This window comes from Salvia hispanica, chromosome 6 (genome assembly GCF_029641045.1).
Source record: "Salvia hispanica isolate PSC_SH4W2 chromosome 6, Shi_PSC_v1, whole genome shotgun sequence".
Lineage (NCBI taxonomy): Eukaryota > Viridiplantae > Streptophyta > Magnoliopsida > Lamiales > Lamiaceae > Salvia > Salvia hispanica.
The window spans coordinates 13328804-13348410 of record NC_142697.1 but is presented as its reverse complement, the minus strand read 5'-3'; the positions used below and the strand labels follow the sequence as shown (position 1 = coordinate 13348410).

General features: G+C 32.6%; 3 protein-coding genes and 1 long non-coding RNA gene across 5 annotated transcripts; 2 read left to right on the top strand and 2 right to left on the bottom strand.

The window, feature by feature from the left end:
* Positions 1 to 3705: 3705 nt before the first annotated feature.
* LOC148923248 (uncharacterized) lies at positions 3706 to 4457 on the top strand. The gene is made up of 2 exons (XR_016132335.1): positions 3706 to 3870; positions 3989 to 4457. It is a non-coding gene; the product is annotated as an uncharacterized LOC148923248 (long non-coding RNA).
* Positions 4458 to 9191: 4734 nt separating this feature from the next.
* On the top strand, positions 9192 to 11835 carry LOC125207358 (serine/threonine-protein phosphatase PP1 isozyme 9-like). Of its 2 annotated transcripts, XM_048106659.2 has the most exons (5): positions 9192 to 9306; positions 9401 to 9597; positions 10591 to 11150; positions 11265 to 11444; positions 11542 to 11835. In XM_048106659.2, exons 2-5 carry the CDS (start codon positions 9408 to 9410, stop codon positions 11566 to 11568), a joined length of 957 nt encoding a protein of 318 aa, XP_047962616.1. In that variant the 5' UTR covers positions 9192 to 9306; positions 9401 to 9407; the 3' UTR covers positions 11569 to 11835. The 2 variants fall into 2 exon arrangements, with proteins under 2 accessions (XP_047962616.1, XP_047962615.1); XM_048106658.2 differs by lacking the exon at positions 9192 to 9306 and having other exon boundaries at positions 9345 to 9597.
* Positions 11836 to 12103: 268 nt separating this feature from the next.
* LOC125198145 (bidirectional sugar transporter SWEET17-like) lies at positions 12104 to 14478 on the bottom strand. Its single transcript, XM_048096579.2, has 6 exons — positions 13829 to 14478; positions 13693 to 13729; positions 13401 to 13614; positions 13155 to 13316; positions 12859 to 12978; positions 12104 to 12418 (listed from the first exon to the last, which is right to left on the bottom strand). Exons 1-6 carry the CDS (start codon positions 13860 to 13862, stop codon positions 12296 to 12298), a joined length of 690 nt encoding a protein of 229 aa, XP_047952536.2. The 5' UTR covers positions 13863 to 14478; the 3' UTR covers positions 12104 to 12295.
* A 481-nt stretch (positions 14479 to 14959) lies between these two features.
* Positions 14960 to 17869, bottom strand: LOC125198146 (bidirectional sugar transporter SWEET16-like). Its single transcript, XM_048096580.2, has 6 exons — positions 17676 to 17869; positions 17499 to 17535; positions 16980 to 17190; positions 16714 to 16875; positions 15592 to 15711; positions 14960 to 15503 (listed from the first exon to the last, which is right to left on the bottom strand). The coding sequence occupies exons 1-6, from the start codon at positions 17707 to 17709 to the stop codon at positions 15180 to 15182; spliced, it is 888 nt and encodes a 295-aa protein (XP_047952537.2). The 5' UTR covers positions 17710 to 17869; the 3' UTR covers positions 14960 to 15179.
* Positions 17870 to 19607: the final 1738 nt, after the last annotated feature.

The following is a 19607-nucleotide window of genomic DNA, read 5'->3' as shown; positions in this document are numbered from 1 at the left end:
AGTCTAGTCGAGAAAAACCCTCTTTCCGCAAGACAAAGTACATTATGGTTAGTACTCTCGAATTGACGTATTATCCCCAAAGATGAAACAACTTCCTCCTAACATATATAACATCTCAAACCCGCAGGCACCGATGAACTTGATGGAGTTCCAAAAATTGAGCAATACAATGTTTCTAAAATATACAATAAAATGTTAAGAGCTTGAGAGAGAATGGGGAATGCTTTTGTTGGTGTGTAATTAATATATACAACTCTATGCTTTTTATAGGCACAAAGTTAGGATATGAGAGATCATGAAATTAAAACATCATAAATTATAAAATTAAAAGAGTAGAAGTTACAAAATTTGTTAAATACTCATTATCCTATTTAAAGATTAGTCAAAGTGCACATTAAATTATTAAAATAAATATTCATGAGTTACATATTTATAATAATTTAAATTCACCCCATAATTTTTAAATACGTCAAAACATGGCCAAAACTCGTCTTTTATATATGTATAGATATAATAGTGTCAATTCAACCAATTAATGTCATGTTTTTTGTGTAGTTTATCATTTGAATTTTTTTATGGTCATAATTTTTGACGTTTTGAATATTATGAGTTATCGATTTATTATTTTGTTAAAAGTGTCAACACTTGATATAGTCTCCTTATCATTGTCCAAATAATTATGTTTGTCTTAATTACATTTCAATTATGTTTAATGTTATGTCTCTAGGTGAAAAAATAATTGAGGAGCATATATTTATTTAAATTATTATTATATAGTATATTTTTCTATTTTTAAATATTATATAGTTGTATTATTTCTTATTTTAATTAATCCATTAAAATTTTAAAACTGGATGAAAAACTATTTCGTCATGCACCGCATGTGGGTTAAACACTAGTATATATGTCCATGATCAATGGAGATTTTTTAGGCTAATTGAGAAATGAGATGCAATATCAGCAACTCATTTATATAAAATGAGCGGTCCAGATTTAGCCACACAAAAAATATTTTTAGATTAATTTATTATGAAAGGGTATAATGGTCATTTTGTGTTTTAATTTAGGGTTCTTCCAATTTGGGCAATTTATGTGACAGTAGCTAAATCCACCGCCCTTCGCCACCTCTCCCGCCTAATCCTCCGCCGCGGCCTCGACGTCTCCGCCGCCGCCCTTCGCCACGACTCACCGTCTAGACCCCCATTCCGCTCATCAAAGTCTCCTTCACCGCCGAATCGCTGTTCCTCGTCACCGTCGACGTATCGAGATCCCCCGGAGCTCGCCGCGTCCTACACCAGCCCCGGCCAGTACCTGCATCTCCGCCTCCGCGATCGCCGCACGGTCCTCACCATCTCCTCTCCTCCGTCGATCGCCGCCTCCAGCGGCGTGTTCGAATCTTTGTGAGTTTGTTTTCCTTCTCAACTCTTCAATTGATTTTAATTTACATCAAATTAGATAAATGCTCTGCATTTCTTTTTTTAATGTGATTGAAGTTTTTAGGTACTTACAAATCACACCAAAAAAAGAAATGCAGAGCATCTATCTAATTTGATGTAAATTAAAATCAGTTGAAGAGTTGAGAAGGGAAACAAACTCACAGAGATTCGAACACGCCGCTGGAGGCGGCGATCGATGGAGGAGAGGAGATGGCGAGGACCGTGCGGCAGTCGCGGAGGCGGAGATGCAGGTACTGGCCGGGGCTGGTTGTAGGACGGGCGAGCTCGGGGATTGACTCGACTTATTTTAACATAAGTGATACCCGCAAGTGTACGGGGATAGTGTAGCAACTAGCAAGCAAGAGTATCGTATCCCACAGAGACTAATTTGTATCAACTTAACTACCACGAACAAATGTTGACTACTATCTAGAGAATCGGGAAATGTTTGGTTTTGTTCTAACACTACGAAAAGCATATAATGAACAAATAAATAAATAAAAACAAGTAAACACGGAGTGAAAAGATAATATGGAGAAAATTGTAGAACTCAAGGATCCGATGCACAATTCCAAGCTCTTATCCAATCAAATTGCCTTACCTTTTGGTGTCTCTAGAATTACTAAGTCAACCACAATTATAGATTAAACCCCCTCCCGAGGTGAGAAACCTGCAGATTAGGTGCTAGGATTGAAGTCTCCTTATAATCCTAAAACCCCTAACTCCTAAAAGCTCTATTAGGTCAAAGACCTCACTCAAAACCTCAACTCTCCCGAGTTTTACTGCATTAAGGTGTGAATTATTCTTATTTCCAGATTAATTATTTCATCTCCGACTAATCTAATTAATCCTACATAAACAAGTGGTGATCAAACAATTGAAAGGAATAAACTCAAGAATAATCAAATAACTACAAGACCAAGGTAAGAGCAAAATCAATTAGATAAAAACTATGAAATTAATGCATCATCACCAAGAATTCTACAAAGAATGTTTAGCTACTCATGTTCTTCATAAAAACCATGTTCAAAACAAAAGATTCTATGAAATACATGGAGAAAAGATTAAGATACTCCTGTGAGAATGAATCTATGGAATGACAACTTCAATCTTCCGATTGGAAGTCTTCAATCTTCAATTCCCTCTCTCAAAGGTGTTTTTGGGGGTGTGTGTGAGTGTTGGAGGCGGTAAGTGTTGAATGAATCTCGTTGGATCCAACCCTAGCTTTTTTCTTATCTTTTTTTTCACTTCAAAAATCGTGTTTTCAGCTTTCAGACGCGTCAAACTGCAGTACCCGGCCGGGTGGAATATTTGTGCTGGAAATCTACCCGGCCGAGTGGCCATTTCAGACCCCTTTCTGGACTCATCACGCTGTTTTCATTGTACCCAGCCGGGTGGAATATTTGTGCTGGAAATTCACCCGGCCGGGTGTCGTTTTTCGACCCATTTCTGATCTCATATGCTGATTCCGTCCTACCCGGCCGGGTGTAGCCTTTGAAGGCTCTGCTGCCTCCTTTGCACAATCGGCCGGATTTTTGCCTCTTTTTCATCTATTCATCCTAGAACACTCAACAAACACATGAAACTCCAAAAGATAGGATCATTGGCTGCAAATAGACAATTCAAGCATCAAAACTCATCATTAAGTACCTCAACAGACCAATTAAACCAACTAAAACATGAGTTTATCAGGGATCTCGATACGTCGACGGTGACGAGGAACAGCGATTCGGCGGCGGAGGAGATTTTGAGGAGCGGAGTGGGGGTCTAGACGGTGAGTCGTGGTGGAGGGCGGCGGAGGATTAGGCGGGAGAGGTGGCGAAGGGCGGTGGATTTAGCTACTGTCACAGAAATCGCCCAAATTCAAAGAACCCTAAATTAAAACACGAAATGACCATCATACCCTTTCATAATAAATTAATCTAAAAATATTTTTTGTGTGGCTAAATCTGGACCACTCATTTTATAAAAATGAGTGACTGATATTGCATCTCATTTCTCAATTAGCCTAAAAAATCTCAATTGATCATGGACCCTAGTATATCTATACAATATATAAAAGGGGAGTTTTGAGAGTATTTAGGGAAATAAAGAGAGTTTTAGGGGTATTTAGGGAAATGACTTTTTAAAATAGATATTATTATTTAAATATTAACATAAATATTGAATACAACGTATTTTGGTTTAGAGTCAGCTATTTAATTCGATAAGAGTTAGCTATTTAGTTTCCACATTTAGTGGATTAGTGGTATAGTTAGCGACGTTAATTTTGCACTAAACCCTTTAATTCATTTCGTCATTCTTTTACCTATAAACTCATTACTTTATGCCCAACTCCATAGTAGATATTTTCCGTTTTAAAAGGGGCGACATTAAAGTTGGAGAAAACGAGAAATGGCTGACCACTCCGACGATTTAGACGAACTTCTTGACAGTAAGAGGAAGAATCCCTTTTATATGTTCTCTTTGATTTTGTATTTATTTTGATGAATATGGAGAGGGGCAGAACACCAGCCAGTTGATTTTGTATTACTTTTCCAAACAATTTTCAGCCGCTTTGGATGAATGGGTTCCCTTTGGAGAATGTACAGAACATGAGAATTCCACCTTGGCCACAAGCAGATATGGCTACTACAGCTCTGCAGACAAAGGGCTCCGGAGAGAAGTTATTAAGGTTTTGTTTTCTCTTATAGTATTAACTTTCTTACCTACTAATTATTTTTCTTTCTGTCCCTCTTGTATGCTGATGTAATAATAACTTTCTATCACTTTATTATTACTTGGAGTAGTTAATACAATATTCCAAATAGAAATATTTTTTTGTTCTTTCATCGAATGCATGTGGTGTAAATTGTTCTATTGTATACTTTCATGGGTCTCATCTTATGCTTTGCCCTACAGATTATCGTTTTAATACATATTGATTGTTGATTTTATGCATTGCCGCTTGATTTTGTTCTTTATTTTATTGTAGTTTTAGGTGAGGCGGACGGCTTTAAATATGACAAACAAGTTATTTTACATATGAGTATTGTTGAAGAATGACGAATTGTGAAGAATTGAAAATTTTAGTTTATAATGATGAGATTTATTTGAATTTTAAAGTTAATGTAGTGTATAAAGAAGTTTTAAAAATAATGAGTAAATATCCATTGTGTTTAATTCTTTATTGTGATAGATTTTTATATTCTTATTCCATAATTTAATATTTAAACATTATATTATGTAATTTGTTTCAAATTTATTATGTTTCAATATTGATTTGTATACATTTTTTATTCTCATATAACTAAAATTGTTACTCATATTGTTTATTGCTAATATTGATTCTAATTTTGTTTATTAATTTAAAATTAAAAATTAATATTTTAAAAATATATTAATCTGTGCAATAGCACAAGCGTGATATTAGTATATATAAAGGGCGAGTTTTGACCTTCTTTTGAATATCTGTGAATTTTGGGCAAAATTTCTAATATTTATAATTTTTGGGCAATATATTTAATATCAGGAACTTAGTTTCTATCAAATAGTAAATGACATCAATATTAGTGAAAAAAAACTACCGCAGCAATTTTTCTTTATATACATATAAATGTAATCATGAGACCATTAAAATCAAATTAATCAGTACTACCTCCGTCTCTGAAAATTTGTCTAATTTTTTCACTTCCGTCCCTTCCCTAAAATTTATCCCATTTCACTTTTCACTATGTTTGGTAGTGGACGTCATATTCCACTAACTCATTCCTACTCACATTTTATTATAAAATTAATATATAAAAATAGGACTCATAATCCACTAACTTTTTTAATTCACTTTTCATTGCATTTTTTAAAACTCGTGGCGGGTCAAAGTAGAACAAATTTTGGGGACGGAGGAGTAGTATATAATTATCAATTATTATGATGCTATTTATTATAGAAATTGAATATTTTGACTCTCAAATTATTGTTAATTTAAATTTTCGTACGGTTTTCAATGTTACATTACAATTTACATTGGTGATCGAGTTAATGCTCATCACTCATAGTTAATTACTATATATAATTATCAATTATTATTAGCACCAAAGCAATACGATGCCACTTATTATACAAATTGAATACTTTAATTATCAAATTATTATTGACTTAACTTTATGTACGTTTTTTACCGTTACGGGATATTGGGGAAATGATTTATGTGTCTTTATAAAGCCTTAACCCCACCAAATAATTTTCTTATATTTAAGGTGTAAATTTATAGGTTTTGAATTTGGGAAGTTAAATTTTTTTTTTTTTTTTTTCTTATACAAAAGGTTTTGGAAGAAGCTTCATTTTTTCACTATAAATATATGACATTTTGTAGTCTGTAATCCACATGTTCCTACCTTTTTTCCACTATATTCTTCGCTACACTTTCTACAGAAATCTAATCCGGTTTTAGGTAACATTCTAATTCTACATCAATATTGTTTTAACATGAAATTGATTTTCTACATTAGATTTTTGTTTCACTTGTGTATTAATAATGTTTGCTTGGAACTCTCAATTCATTCTCTAAATTATTTTGTGATTGGGGAATTGTTTTTTTTTCAAGCGATCTATTTATATGATTTTCCATGATTATGTATTTTTTTTTTTTTAATGTTAATGATAATCTAGGTAGGGATGTGATCAAATGCAAACCATATACCTAATACAAACTCAAAACTTTAATCCTAGACATTAATTAAAATAGATCTTTGGTTAATATTGCATAGAATTTCCATCTCAACAAGAGCATGTATTTTGTCAACAGAGGGTATTTTTATAAGGTGAACGGTTCTTGTATTCCTAATTTCTCTCCCACCTTCCAAAACTCAAAATATTCACATCTTCGAAATTCAACAAAAAATCTACAAAAAAAAAAAAAAACAACACAAGTTTTAGAATCAACATAGATACAATACGATTTGAACAAAATATTCAACATCAGCAAAACAAATGATTCAACGCAAAAATTCACCAACAACAGAACAAAAGAATCAATGAAATTTCAGCGCAAAAATCATCACAAATTTCAAAATTCAACAAAAAAGCAACACGATCAATTAAACACAAATTCAACAAAAAATCTACAAAAAATAAACACATATTTTAGAATCAATATGATTTCAACAAATGTTCAACATCAGCAGAACAAAAGAATCAACGCAATTTCAAAATAAAAAATCATCAATAGCAGAACAAAAGAATCAACGAAATTTCAGCGTAAAAAATAAACACGGATTTCAGAATTCAACAAAAAAGTAACACGATCGATTCAATACAAAAAAAAAAAAGAACTTCATAAAATTAACACAGATTTTAGAATCAACACGATTTCAACACAAAATTCAACATCAACAAAGAATCAACGCAATTTCACTGCAAAATTCAAGCAATTTTTCGATGAAAAGGAGAGAGAACGGCGAAAAGGCGAAAAAATTGGAATTAAGGGGAGTAATTGAAACAGTTTAATTAATGTGAATAGTGGAAGGGGAGAGAACGACGAAATCGGGATTATATAATTATTCTATAATTAAATTATTCATCGTATTATGAAAGTGTCTAATATATCCTTCGTTGATAGATTTATAGAAGTTATTGAAATTTAAATATGAAAACATAATAAGCGTTGATCTGTATTAATAGTAATTAGGATTAAAGTTTTGAGTTTGTATAGATATATGGTTTACAATACATCATTACCCTGTCAATGTATCTATTGTTGTTGTTTGTTTTAATCCATTTTCTGAATTTTGATGTCTTTAGCAATATATATTTTATATACTACTATTATTTTTAATATAGTCAATGGTTCTTTACTTCCATTTTCCTTAATAGTTGCACAACTACTATGATTTGAATGATCTTTAAATTTTACACACTTTTCTATTTCAGGAACAAAATTAACGACTTCACCTCCCCCAAGGAAAGTCCATTAAAAAGGAATGAAAGGGTGAAAATGATATTCAAGGAAAGCAAGATGAATGATTCTACTGAGTTGCCCTTTTTTTGTATGATAGATTCATTTTTTAAGATGATATTTGTATTCTATAAGATAGATTTTTTCATTTATGTACTAAAAATGTTTGTTTTCACCCTCAATTCATTCTCTCGATTATTTTTTAATAGGGGAATTGTTTTTATTTCAATAATATATTAACAATATTTATTTTTTCTACATATATGTTTACTTTTGTTTTGTGTGTAGATATTATTTTATTTTTATAATTGTTTATTAATTTTAAGTAAATTAAAATGTTTGCATCACACATGTATTTAATAGCACATTTAAATTGTTTTACACATTTGTGATTTTTTACTTTTTGATAATAGAGTTATATTTGACTTTTAAGTAATTAATTCAAAATATGAATTAACTATAATAAAATTAAATCGATCCGTGCATCACACGGGATGACACTAGTAAATAAAAAAGTGAAGAGGAGATAGTTTTTCAATTTTTATGACTTTCTTTTTCTCATCAAAGAAAAAAATTTGACTATTTCTATTTCTTTTTATCTGTATTTTCTTTTATTTCTCTCTTTTATTAATTTAGAGAGAATAAAGATGTGATGGAATAAATATATTTTGCTATTAGTTAAAAGAGAAAATAACTCAATTTAATTGAGATAGTCCAAAAAAAATATACTCATTCCGTCCCATTCAAGATGTCTATCTTTTCTTTTTTGTTTGTCTCAATCAAGATGACTACTTTTCAATCCTCCTCTCTCATCTATCATCATTAAAATATTCAACTATTTTTTTCCTCTCTACTTTATTCTACCTAACAACACTTCCTAAAATCTCATGCCACTAAAAAATGTGGCCATCTTGAATGGGACGGATGGCGTACTATGATTCAACTTAATTAGAACAAAAGAAAGACTGAAAGAGCATGAAATGTTCTATTGCTTTGTTATACAGAACATAATTTCTTTGAAAATAAGTACTCCCTCCGTCCCGAATAATTTGGGACACTTTGACCCTGCACGGGTTTTAAGAAATCTAATGGAAAGTGAGTTGAAAAAGTTGATGGATGTGAGTCCTACTTTTAAAGTATTAGTAAAAAAATAAAATGTAAGTAAAAATAAGTTAGTGGAATATAGGATCCACTACAAAAAATGGTAAAAGTGAAATAGGACAAATTATGTAGAACGGATCGAAATGGAATATCGAGACGAATTATCCGAGACGGAGGGAGTAAACAATTTTCTGCATAAGTGACATTTTGATTATATCAAAGATTCCAAATTAAATAGTACTATGTGCGAGTTGACTATGATACGATTTCAAATATTTTCATATTTATAAAAAATATTCTTATACGGTTATACCTATGAATTAGCAACTGAAATTAGGAGTAATAAATAGGTAAACATTCTGGATCAACCTTTGAACTTGAATCTTTCATTAATAAATATTTTATTTGCCATTTTTTTCCATCCACTAGAAAAGTAGCCATTTACATTTTACTACTCATACCACTTTTAGTAATGGACCTTATATTTTATCATAAAACTACCTTCTACTAATTTTTTCCACTCCCTTTTTGCTTCATTTTATAAAACCCATGCTATATGAAATATAGGAAGTTTTGTGATCCATATATCCATAATTAAATACCAGCTCTTTGAAGGGTAGTTCTGGTAAATAAAAACATTACGAAATCTTCACTAATACTATAAATGTTGATTGTGATCCGATCAAATTACGGTTTATATAAATAATGTGATATGAAATTAAGGTCGACCAATAAAATAAAATAAGTAGTAACTAATTAAAATTAGAGCCAAAGTAATCCGAAACGAAAACATCAAATATTGAATTGAATCTTGAAATAAAACAAAAACAGAGAAAGGTAGCCATTACTTTTCTTCATTTATGATTTGCCTTTGTTTTATCCAAAGACTCGAATCCAATCCAATATTGTTAGCAATTTGATTGAATTGTAGAAAAGAAATGATGACGATGGAGGGCATGATGGATACGGCGGTGCTGGATGATATAATCAGGCGTCTATTGGAAGGGAAAGGAGGGAAACAGGTGAAGCTCTCCGAGGTTGAAATTCGCCAGCTCTGCGTCAACGCCCGCCAAATCTTCCTCTCTCACCCCAATCTCGTCCCTGTCCATGCCCCTCTCAGGATCTGCGGTCTCTCCCCCTCTCAATTTTGGATATGCTTGTTATTATCTATTTGGTGTTGAGATTTGATAATTTTGGATTGTACTTGAAGAAATTTTGATATATGTGGCCAGAATCATGCACAAAAAAACACAAGAGTATAATTGTTTGTTGAATTGTGGTTGTGTGGTGTCAATCTGATCAGGTTTAATCAATGTGTTGGGTATAATGTGATCGCTTCTTCCCAAAAACAATATGCTCAATTGGCAACGGAATAAAATGAGGTTATATCAGATAGTTGCATTTGTGATCACAAGTTCTCATCTTTGTAGTGTTTGTCTGGTTACATTGTCTCTAGAAGTTCAAATCTTTTGGTGTTACTGAGATTAGATTTCAAATGAGGGAAAATGGTTCATCTTTCCACCACTTAATACTGCCTTGTAATGTTGGATATACATATTTATATATATGTATCTATGCTTCTGAAGCTTCCTAATATGTTGATGCATTCATTGTAACCTTACTCATCATTGCTGAGCTCCTCAGTTCTCGCACAATCGTACAATCTTTCCATAAAGAACATCTTTACATCCAAAATAATCCAGTTGCATTCGTTTACTGTCCTATTTTACCGTCTATTTGATGTGTTTATACATTTTGATATATTCTTCCAGCTCTACATTTAGTTGTATCTATTTATGCATCAAATGAAAGTAAAGATGCGATTGAGAAGATGAGGGCATGAAGAATGTGTACAAAGTATGTAAAGTTAGGTTATCTTATCTGTTTAAGAGTGTCATTTCATCACCATAAATTACTTCATATTTCATTCAATGTGAGCATTTATTTTTTGAGGTACAACAGGGAACTGATACTGTGAAACAGAATGTGTAGATTGAAACTAATTTCAAGTCACCAAGTAGAATAGTAGGCTCAAAACATTGAACTTCAGTTTTTTGTTTCTGTCTATCTGGTGTCATTTTTATATCTTTTGTGGCCTTAGTGGTGACACTATATTTACAGGTGACATACACGGTCAGTACCAAGACCTTTTGAGGCTCTTGGAATATGGTGGATATCCCCCATCTGTAACTTACCTCTTTCTCGGAGATTATGTTGATAGAGGCAAGCAGAGTTTGGAAACAATATGCTTATTATTGGCTTACAAAGTAAGGTATCCCACTAAAGTTTTCCTCTTGAGGGGAAACCATGAAGATGCGAAGATCAACCGTGTTTATGGATTTTATGATGAATGCAAGAGGAGGTTCAATGTCCGGCTTTGGAAGATATTCACCGACTGCTTTAATTGTTTGCCCGTTGCTGCACTCATAGATGAAAAGATACTCTGCATGCACGGTGGACTCTCTCCAGAGCTCAAAAACTTGGACCAGATTAGAGAGCTTTCGAGGCCAACTGAGATTCCCGATAGTGGTCTACTATGTGATTTGCTTTGGTCCGATCCTGATGGCAAGATTGATGGCTGGGCTGATAGCGATAGGGGCATTTCTTGTACTTTTGGGGCTGGTGCAGTTGCGGAGTTTTTGGATAACAATGAGTTGGATCTCATTTGCAGGGGTCATCAGGTATATATGCTTCTCGTTGCCATGTTTCATCTTGTTTATCCTTCTTCTGCTTTCTGATTCCTAGACAAATCACAATTTTGGCGTTTTATGTCGTAATGATTTGATATTTTGAAGGTGGTGGAGGATGGATATGAATTCTTTGCCCAAAGAAGACTTGTGACTATATTTTCCGCCCCAAACTATGGTGGAGAGTTTGACAATGCTGGTGCCCTTTTAAACGTGGATGAATCGCTAATATGTTCGTTTGAGATACTAAAACCTGCACCAAGCAATTCAAAAGTTCCTCTAAAGAAGGTATGGTCGTTCTTCCATTCGTAAGCTGAAAATTTGATGGCCTTGTGGCATCTCTGACTTATCACATTTCCCTTTTCTTTACTTTGTGTTTTGACAGCCTCCCAAAACTGGAGGCAGCATGTAGACCAGAAATGGTAGATGAACATCTGTAACAGGGAGTAGGACGAGGAGAAGGCTGCTTTTCTTTCTCTGTTTCATACATCTATAGCGTCAGCATTAAGAAAACTATATGTAAATTGGGATAGATGGAAGGTGCTGATTTCAGTTGGTTGAAGAGAAGCTTATTATATATCTCAGCACAGTTGCATTTGAGTAAAGCTAATATATATTTGGTGTTGAGAAACTTGAAACGCAGTGAATTGTGTTTTGTTTATTATCCCTTTCTCACTCATTGCATCCCACTCATCCATGCATCACTTAGAATGTAACTGCAGGAATTATTTCATCTTCGATGATTATATGATACCTTTTGCAAGGGTTAATTTGGCCTTCAAAAGGTCACACTTCTCTCTCTCTCACAACATTCTTGCTTTTGTAGATGCTTTCTTTAATAAACTGATTGAAATGCAGATTATATGTATTGTGTGAGTTCTCCTTGGTGAGAAGTGAAGTTTTAGTAGTAGATTCAACTGAAGTAAGAGATGTATATTAGTAAGATACATAAGAAAAGATAAGACGGTGTCTGATTTTTCTCATTAAAATCTTACTTCTTTAATCCAAAAAGAATATGCAAAAAAAAAAAAAAAGAATGCAAAGGACATCTACTTACATTTCACACGATACATCAATTTCTTTCAATAACATTACAATAAAAAAAAAAAAAAAGCCGCAGAAAATTTGAATTAATAATTTTACTCATCAGAAACAGGTAGCAATGGATCTGTGTGGTGAGAATGCTTTGATGGTTGAGTGTTATAAATAGCGTAGAGCGCCAACTGAATTATTCCCAGCAATAATCCAATCGCATTTGGCACCTGTCACTTCCAATGTTATTCAACTATGCAAAAATAATCATAATATCATCTCTTTATTTTTAATGTAATTTTAATTATTATCACTAAACCTACATGTCAATGTTTAGGGGGATTTCACTTTTAAAGCTTATTTTCGATTAAATTCAATAGATTAGGTATGTGTACATTTATACATACGTATAATCTAATTAACAATAGAAAGGATCACATACATGGTAGTTGTACTTTTTTCTAAACTGTCCCACTAGTACAATTAAGTACTATTAAGGTAAGGTTTGTTGATTTAAATAATAATGGACACTTATGATAACTAAAATATTGTTAAATATGTGCTCCACTTCACCTAACCGAAGAGAGAATATAAAAGTTTAGTGGGATTTAATTAGTTGATTTATATTACAAGTGCAGATATATTTAATAAAGAGATATTTAGTAGTTACCCCAAGGAACCAGTCCTGCGCTAGCACTGCATAGAAAGTCCAAACCCCTCCATTCAAGAATAGGAAAAATGTTAGAAGGAAAGGCATATACTCCACACTCTTTGTTTGCATCACCCTTTTCTGCACGCAAACACTTTTCATTATTCATTCATTCATTTTTTTAACACAAAACTATAAAATAATATATGTATATAGCTGTTTAATTACTCAAGAAATTATAACTCAACATTTTGTTAGTGTAGTAATCAAATTAGTAAAGTTTCCAACATTAAGAAAGAAAGAAAAATGGTAATTACCATGGCTGCAAGAGGTGAAGCATACATAACAACATTGAGGGCTGATGAGATGAAGCCAATTGCATCAATCCTGGCATCCCCTTGCAAAGCCAAATATGTGGCTAATACAGCTACAACAAAAAATCCCACATCTATCACTCCAAATAGTATTGCTGTCTTAGCCTGCATATATCATACTTGGGCAATTAATTATTGAATGCATCAATAATGAATGAAAAATTGAAAATGAGGTTAGTAATATAGTACCTTTATGGATGGAAGAGAAGCAAAATAAAAGAACAAAGCAACGTATATGAGCTCCACAACCACTCCGAAGCCATTGACCGTAGCTACCAAGTACGCGTCGGGTTTAATGATCCCATAGTATGTCCACAGAGACGAATTCAGCAGCGTACAAATGTACGGAAGGCTCTCGAACTCCTCTGTCGTCTTATGTTTCACAATCCGAGCAAACGTTTTCCTGCGTAATTATTTTAAAATTATTTAATTAAATCACCACTCATCAGTGTATAACTTTCTTATACTTATGCATACTTACACTGGAGATAGAAACACAAGAACTGAGATTATGTTCCCTGCAATTGCAAACGCGTTTAACAAATTAATCATCTCTGTGTTTTCTTCACAAAAAAATACTATTGTATAAAAAAAAATTGGGTTGTGGTTGTGTATACCTATAATACCAACGAAGAAGATTAGAGCATCCATGTTAATTGCCTGAAAGATTTTGATCTTTGCACAACAGAGAAGCAAAATATAAAGGGAGCTAAGTCTAGAAAAATGTGATTTTTCTAATTTTTTTTTATATAATTGGATGAAAGATGATGATGTTCACGTTCCATATGTAGACTTTTTCATCACAAACGCCTGTGCTGTGATTCACGTGGAGAATATATTAACTACTCTACTATTTATAAATTAACTATGACAATATTTAATGATCTCATTTTTGTTAAGAACAAAGAAAAAGACAAAACCAAAATTAAAAGTTACTATTAGTCAATTGATTGCAATTTGAATTCACTTAAAAAAATTGGTGATAATGTCTGTTCTTAACTTTTTATTAATATAATTAATGTCGTACATCTCAAGGAGATCTATATATCTTGTCAAAATGTTAGTAGTTACCAATTTCGATCTGTAATTTTCTTAGGAAAAAAAATTCTTATAGCGATTAGTGCGCTGATGCTCTAAATTCTAATATCTTGGTGTTAAAGTGAGCACGTTTCCTCCTCATATGATAGAGTATTAAAATATGAGCTTGCCAGGTCTCATGGTTTATAGTTTATACATAGTTCGGTCCACATATATAAGTTGTTAGAAAAAAATTATGGATAGTTGGATAGGAAGGAAAGACTCTATCTATATTTTTATTGAATACAAAAGATATGGCAATCTATGTGTCCCCATCTTAATCTCATTTAGTAGTACTAAAAAATTATCATATATGCGCACTTCCTTTCAAATTTCATAAATAATTATATAAAACAATATTAGGTGATAGAGTTTGCACCTATTGACAAAATACAATAATATGTAGGGTTAGTATTTTCAACTAGATGCGACAATGTTTATTAAGAGTGGGTCTAATATTTGTGTTAGCTTAGCTGCGACTAGCTGGTTTCTAGTTTTCAGTTGGCCCTTTCTTATTTATTTTATTTTTATTTTTTTGATTCATTCTCAAAACCAAAAAATCTATGCTATTTTAAAGTTTCCACAAGCATAAGAAAAGAGATCCATTTCGATGCATCATCCAAATTAAATCATAAGTACTTATTAGTAATAAATTTTAATTGGAGAATAAATGAGCAATTACTAATTGGGGAATGGATAAATAATACATTGTGCATCCTCCTCATGTATGTAATTAAGGATTTTCCATAACAAAATAACACAAGGGATATAGAAATGGAGGTGATGCATGCATCCCAAATAAATAAAGCAAGCGTTATTACCAAAAACCATACCATTATTATAGTAATATGCTTATCTAACCAATGAGTTGGGCTTTGAATACGAGTGGATTTAAAGCCCAATATTTGATTGTGAACCTGTTTCAATGTCTCTCTGAGTGAAATTCTCCAATTCCAATGGGCCCAAAGAAGGTGTTTTCATATCATGTTGGGTGATGATTGAGGTGTTGGGAAGGCTATTGGCTTTGTGTAGAGTACTCCCATTTTTCGTCTTCTCGTCCAAATCTTGCAATTGAAGCCCATCTTTTACGAGATGGGCCGATCCTTCCTTTTCTTTCCTTTCATCATCCGATTCTACGGGCCTCGATTTATTCTTGTACATCATGTATAGGATTAATTGGAGCGAGCCCAATACGAATCCAATTCCATTTGGCACCTTTAATTAGCATCATTTTCAAAATTAAATTAGTAAAAATAGATTTCCGAATGATGACAAACAAAAAGCTGGGTATTGAAAAGCTTACTCCAATGTAGTAATCTTTAACGAGTAGGGCGTATGTGGACCAAACGCCTCCGTTGAGAAATTGGAAGAAGGAAAGGAAGAAAGGCATATACTTCACACTCTTCGTCTTAATCACTGTCCTCTGCAACATAAATAAAACTAACTCGTTAATTCATGAGTTAATTATTTTCAGACCAAGTTTTGTCCTCTAATCATAGCCCTATTAATTTTAGCTCAACAACCTTACATATTACTACTACTACTCCCTTCGTCCCGCTTAAGATGACATGTTTTCCTTTTTAGTTTGTCTCAACTAAAATGACACATTTCCTATTTTGGAAACCTTCTCTCTCCAATTAATATATCAAACAACTTTTTTTCACTCATATTAAAATATTCATCTTTCTTTCTCTCTCTATTTTAATACTTACACCCACCTTTTCTCTCTTCAATTAAATATTTTAACCAATGACTCCTAAAATCTCATACCAACTAAGGAATGTGTCATCTTAGCCGGGACGGAGGGAGTATTATTAAAAACCCCCAACTCGGCCCAATTCGGTTATTGGACTTCACAATCCTTGAGTTTGAACACCCAAATCTATACTTATAAACCCAAACCATTAAAAAAAAAGTAATCCATCCCATCCCTATGTAGCTGAGTTTTAGTACTCCCTACGTCCCACAAAAGATATCACACTTGTGGAACAACACGATATTTTAGGAGGTTTTGTTTTGTGTGTTAGGTGGATGGAAAGAGAAAATATAATATTTATATTATTGTGAGGGAAACTTTTTCTGAAAATTGAAATGTGATATCTTTAGTGGGACAAATTAAAAAGGAAAGTGAGACATCTTTTATGGGACAAATGGAGTATTCCTTTTTAGATTGTCTAATTAGAGCTGAGTTATTTTCTTTTTAAACAAAAAGCAACACATTTCTTCTCTCTTTGTTTCTTTATGTTTTTCTTTTCATACTTAACTCACTTGACACAATTTTTCTTAAATCTCGTGACGAAAAAAATGCCTCTACTAAACTAGTACAAAGGGACGGAGGGAGGGAGTATTATTATTGTCGAGAAGAAAGACAAAAAATGTCCCAATTGATAGATGAGAGAAAATGAGAATGAAGATAGGTGGGTACCATGGCGGAGAGAGGTGCAGCATACATCCCAATAGTAAGTCCAGCACATAATAGTCCAACCAATGTGATCCGAGTTGCTCCTTTCAAAGCTAATAGGGTTATAATTATCACAATTCCAAGAAACGCAACATTCACTGCCGCTACCAACTTCACCGATTTTATCTGTCATTTAAAAACAACAACATCAATTACTATATATGTATATGTATACGATCACCAATTAAGATCATTCAGATTACAAAAAAAAAAAAAAAACTATATATGACCTTGATGTTGTGGGGAGCGTATATGAGGAAGATGATGACGTAGACGACGTGCAAAGCAGCTCCTGCTCCATTCACGGTCACGACGAGCAAACCTCCGGTCTTAAGGAGTCCGTAAAATGTCCATAAACTTGTACTCAGTAAGGTGGTTATGTAAGGGAGTCCTTTGTAATCCTCTGTTGATTTGTTCTTCACTACCTGCTTGAATGTTTTTCTAATACAATAACAAAACCCTAATCATATATATATTATATGTCATCAAAAAGTGCTAGCACTAATGATCATAACAAAAAGTGACACCTTTCAGTTGTTGGATTTTGGCTAAGAAATGTGTGGCTACAATACAAATACAGTACTGTGCAATTTATTTCTCTCTCTCTCTCTATATATATACCCCACATATATGGAGTACCTATTAATTAAAAATATGCCTTCTAAACTTCATAAATATGTGTGTCAGTATGTGTGTTCTATACTAAGAATTTAAATATTAATCTTAATTAAAGGAAGAAAGAAACTTACATTGGAGACGTAAACATAAGTATAGAAATCACATTTCCTGCCCCATCAGAAAAAAAAAATGGTTAGTTTATAACTGAAACCAAAATTTTGATATAATCATGCAAATTCTAGTTGAGTAACATGTCATGTTGGTACAAAAAGGAAATTAGTATATTGCAAACAATATATAGTAATTACCAATGATCCCAATAATGAAGCTTAAGCTAGCCATGCCCAATCAACTATATTGTAATGATAAGAACAAAACTTGCAGAGTTTGAAGGAACACAAGAAAAAACAAGCAAATGTTTCTTTTTCCTTGTATGTATATATATTCTGATATTGTGAGAGGTAGAGTGTGTTATGTTGATGGAGGGGTAAGGCTAGAATATATGTATATATAAAAAGAAGGGTTTTTATATAAATGAATGTGTAGTAGGGTTTAGAAGATCATATATATTGTGCAATAGAATGTTGCCACGCCTAACTTTATTTCACTGTACATCAATTTCTGTTTCAATCAAACAGATTTTGTGGCCACGATACACGTGTCGCATTTTGGAGGCATCACATGTTCTTTTCTATCTCATTCATGCATGTCGCATAAACCACTTTCCATTTGCCCTCCCTTTTTCATGTAAGAAATTATTTTCTGTTTCGTTTGCATAATTATGATCTTAATGTTAATTAGGTTTCGGAGAAATTGTTAATTTAATTCGATCACGCAATAAATAAAAGAATTTAATGTTGCACATGGGGAAACTCAAAATCATGACGAGAAGGTTTTAATTTATGTGTGGCCTACTTGCTCAATTTTACTTTCGCCTCGTCTTATACTGTTACATTGGATTCTAATTTCTACACACGTATCTCTAAATGAAATATTATTATAACATATGGTTTCAGTGGCATCTTTTTTTTTTCCACCACCTATATGAGATATGACCCATACTCAATGGTGGCTTTAGAATCAAAATTGATGATGACAAACCATGTAAAAACCATTACATGCTCTGAAACTAAATTTTATAAATTAGTGTTTGATTTGTTAGGAAAAATAATAACACGATATACTATGAGATAAGTCACAATAAGATTTGTATAGGGGTAAAGATAAGATGATTAAGAGTAAGTTACAATCTAATCTTGATATTTATGAAGGCAGATCAAGATATATTGTCACTACATTAAACTTTTTAAAATATATACAAGACTTCAAATTTAATCATAATCTTTAATCACAAGTAATCATGAAAATCAATTTGTTAATAACAAGTAATCATGAAAATCAAATTGTTAATATAAAGTGGTGGTGTATTACACTTTTGACTACCAAGACATACATTCCAACCATCACCACCATATAGGGTGGCCCAATTATATTGTAAACTTTAATTCAGTGGAGACTATTATTACTAGCTAGTTAGTTTATCATATGCAGTATGATATTGTCCAAATCAGATTTTTGCATCAAAATCTGAAACCAATTTGTTGATATGTTTGTGTTGGAGCCTCGTGATATGATAATCATCATTAGGTAAATGTTGGTACGAATTTTATGTGCTTTGATTCTTCTAAGTAGAAAAGTGTCATTTCAATGTAGGGGAGAAGTTGCTCTCAAACTTTTGCAAACTGCAAACTGGAATATCAACTCAAAACGTAAAGAATCATGCGTCTCTAAATGTTGAAAACATTCAAAGCAAGCTTCTCTATATTTAGAATACATTCAGAAATTTTCATATTTATTTCATTTCTTTGTCGGCTTGCTTGTAATCTTGGACTTTATTTGTGAAGTTAATTAATGTGCTCGTTAATTTTTTTAGGCTCACACCCACATTTGTATACATAATACAGGTTGATAGGATGTATAATCAATGTCCACATGGTGTAAGTTTTGATGAATTAATTAAAATACTTATAATAGCAAAACGATTGAAAATAGAGTACACTGAAATTACTACTTTGAATTAAAAGATTCTACGCGCATTATCTTTGCAAGCTTTTTAGGAAAAATGTTTGACCACGTGTTAGGAGGAAACTGTTACCAATATAACCACCTTCAATTGGATCATGATCAGACCAGAGTAGCTCACAAAAATTTCAAAACTACCATTATGTGAATTGATATCT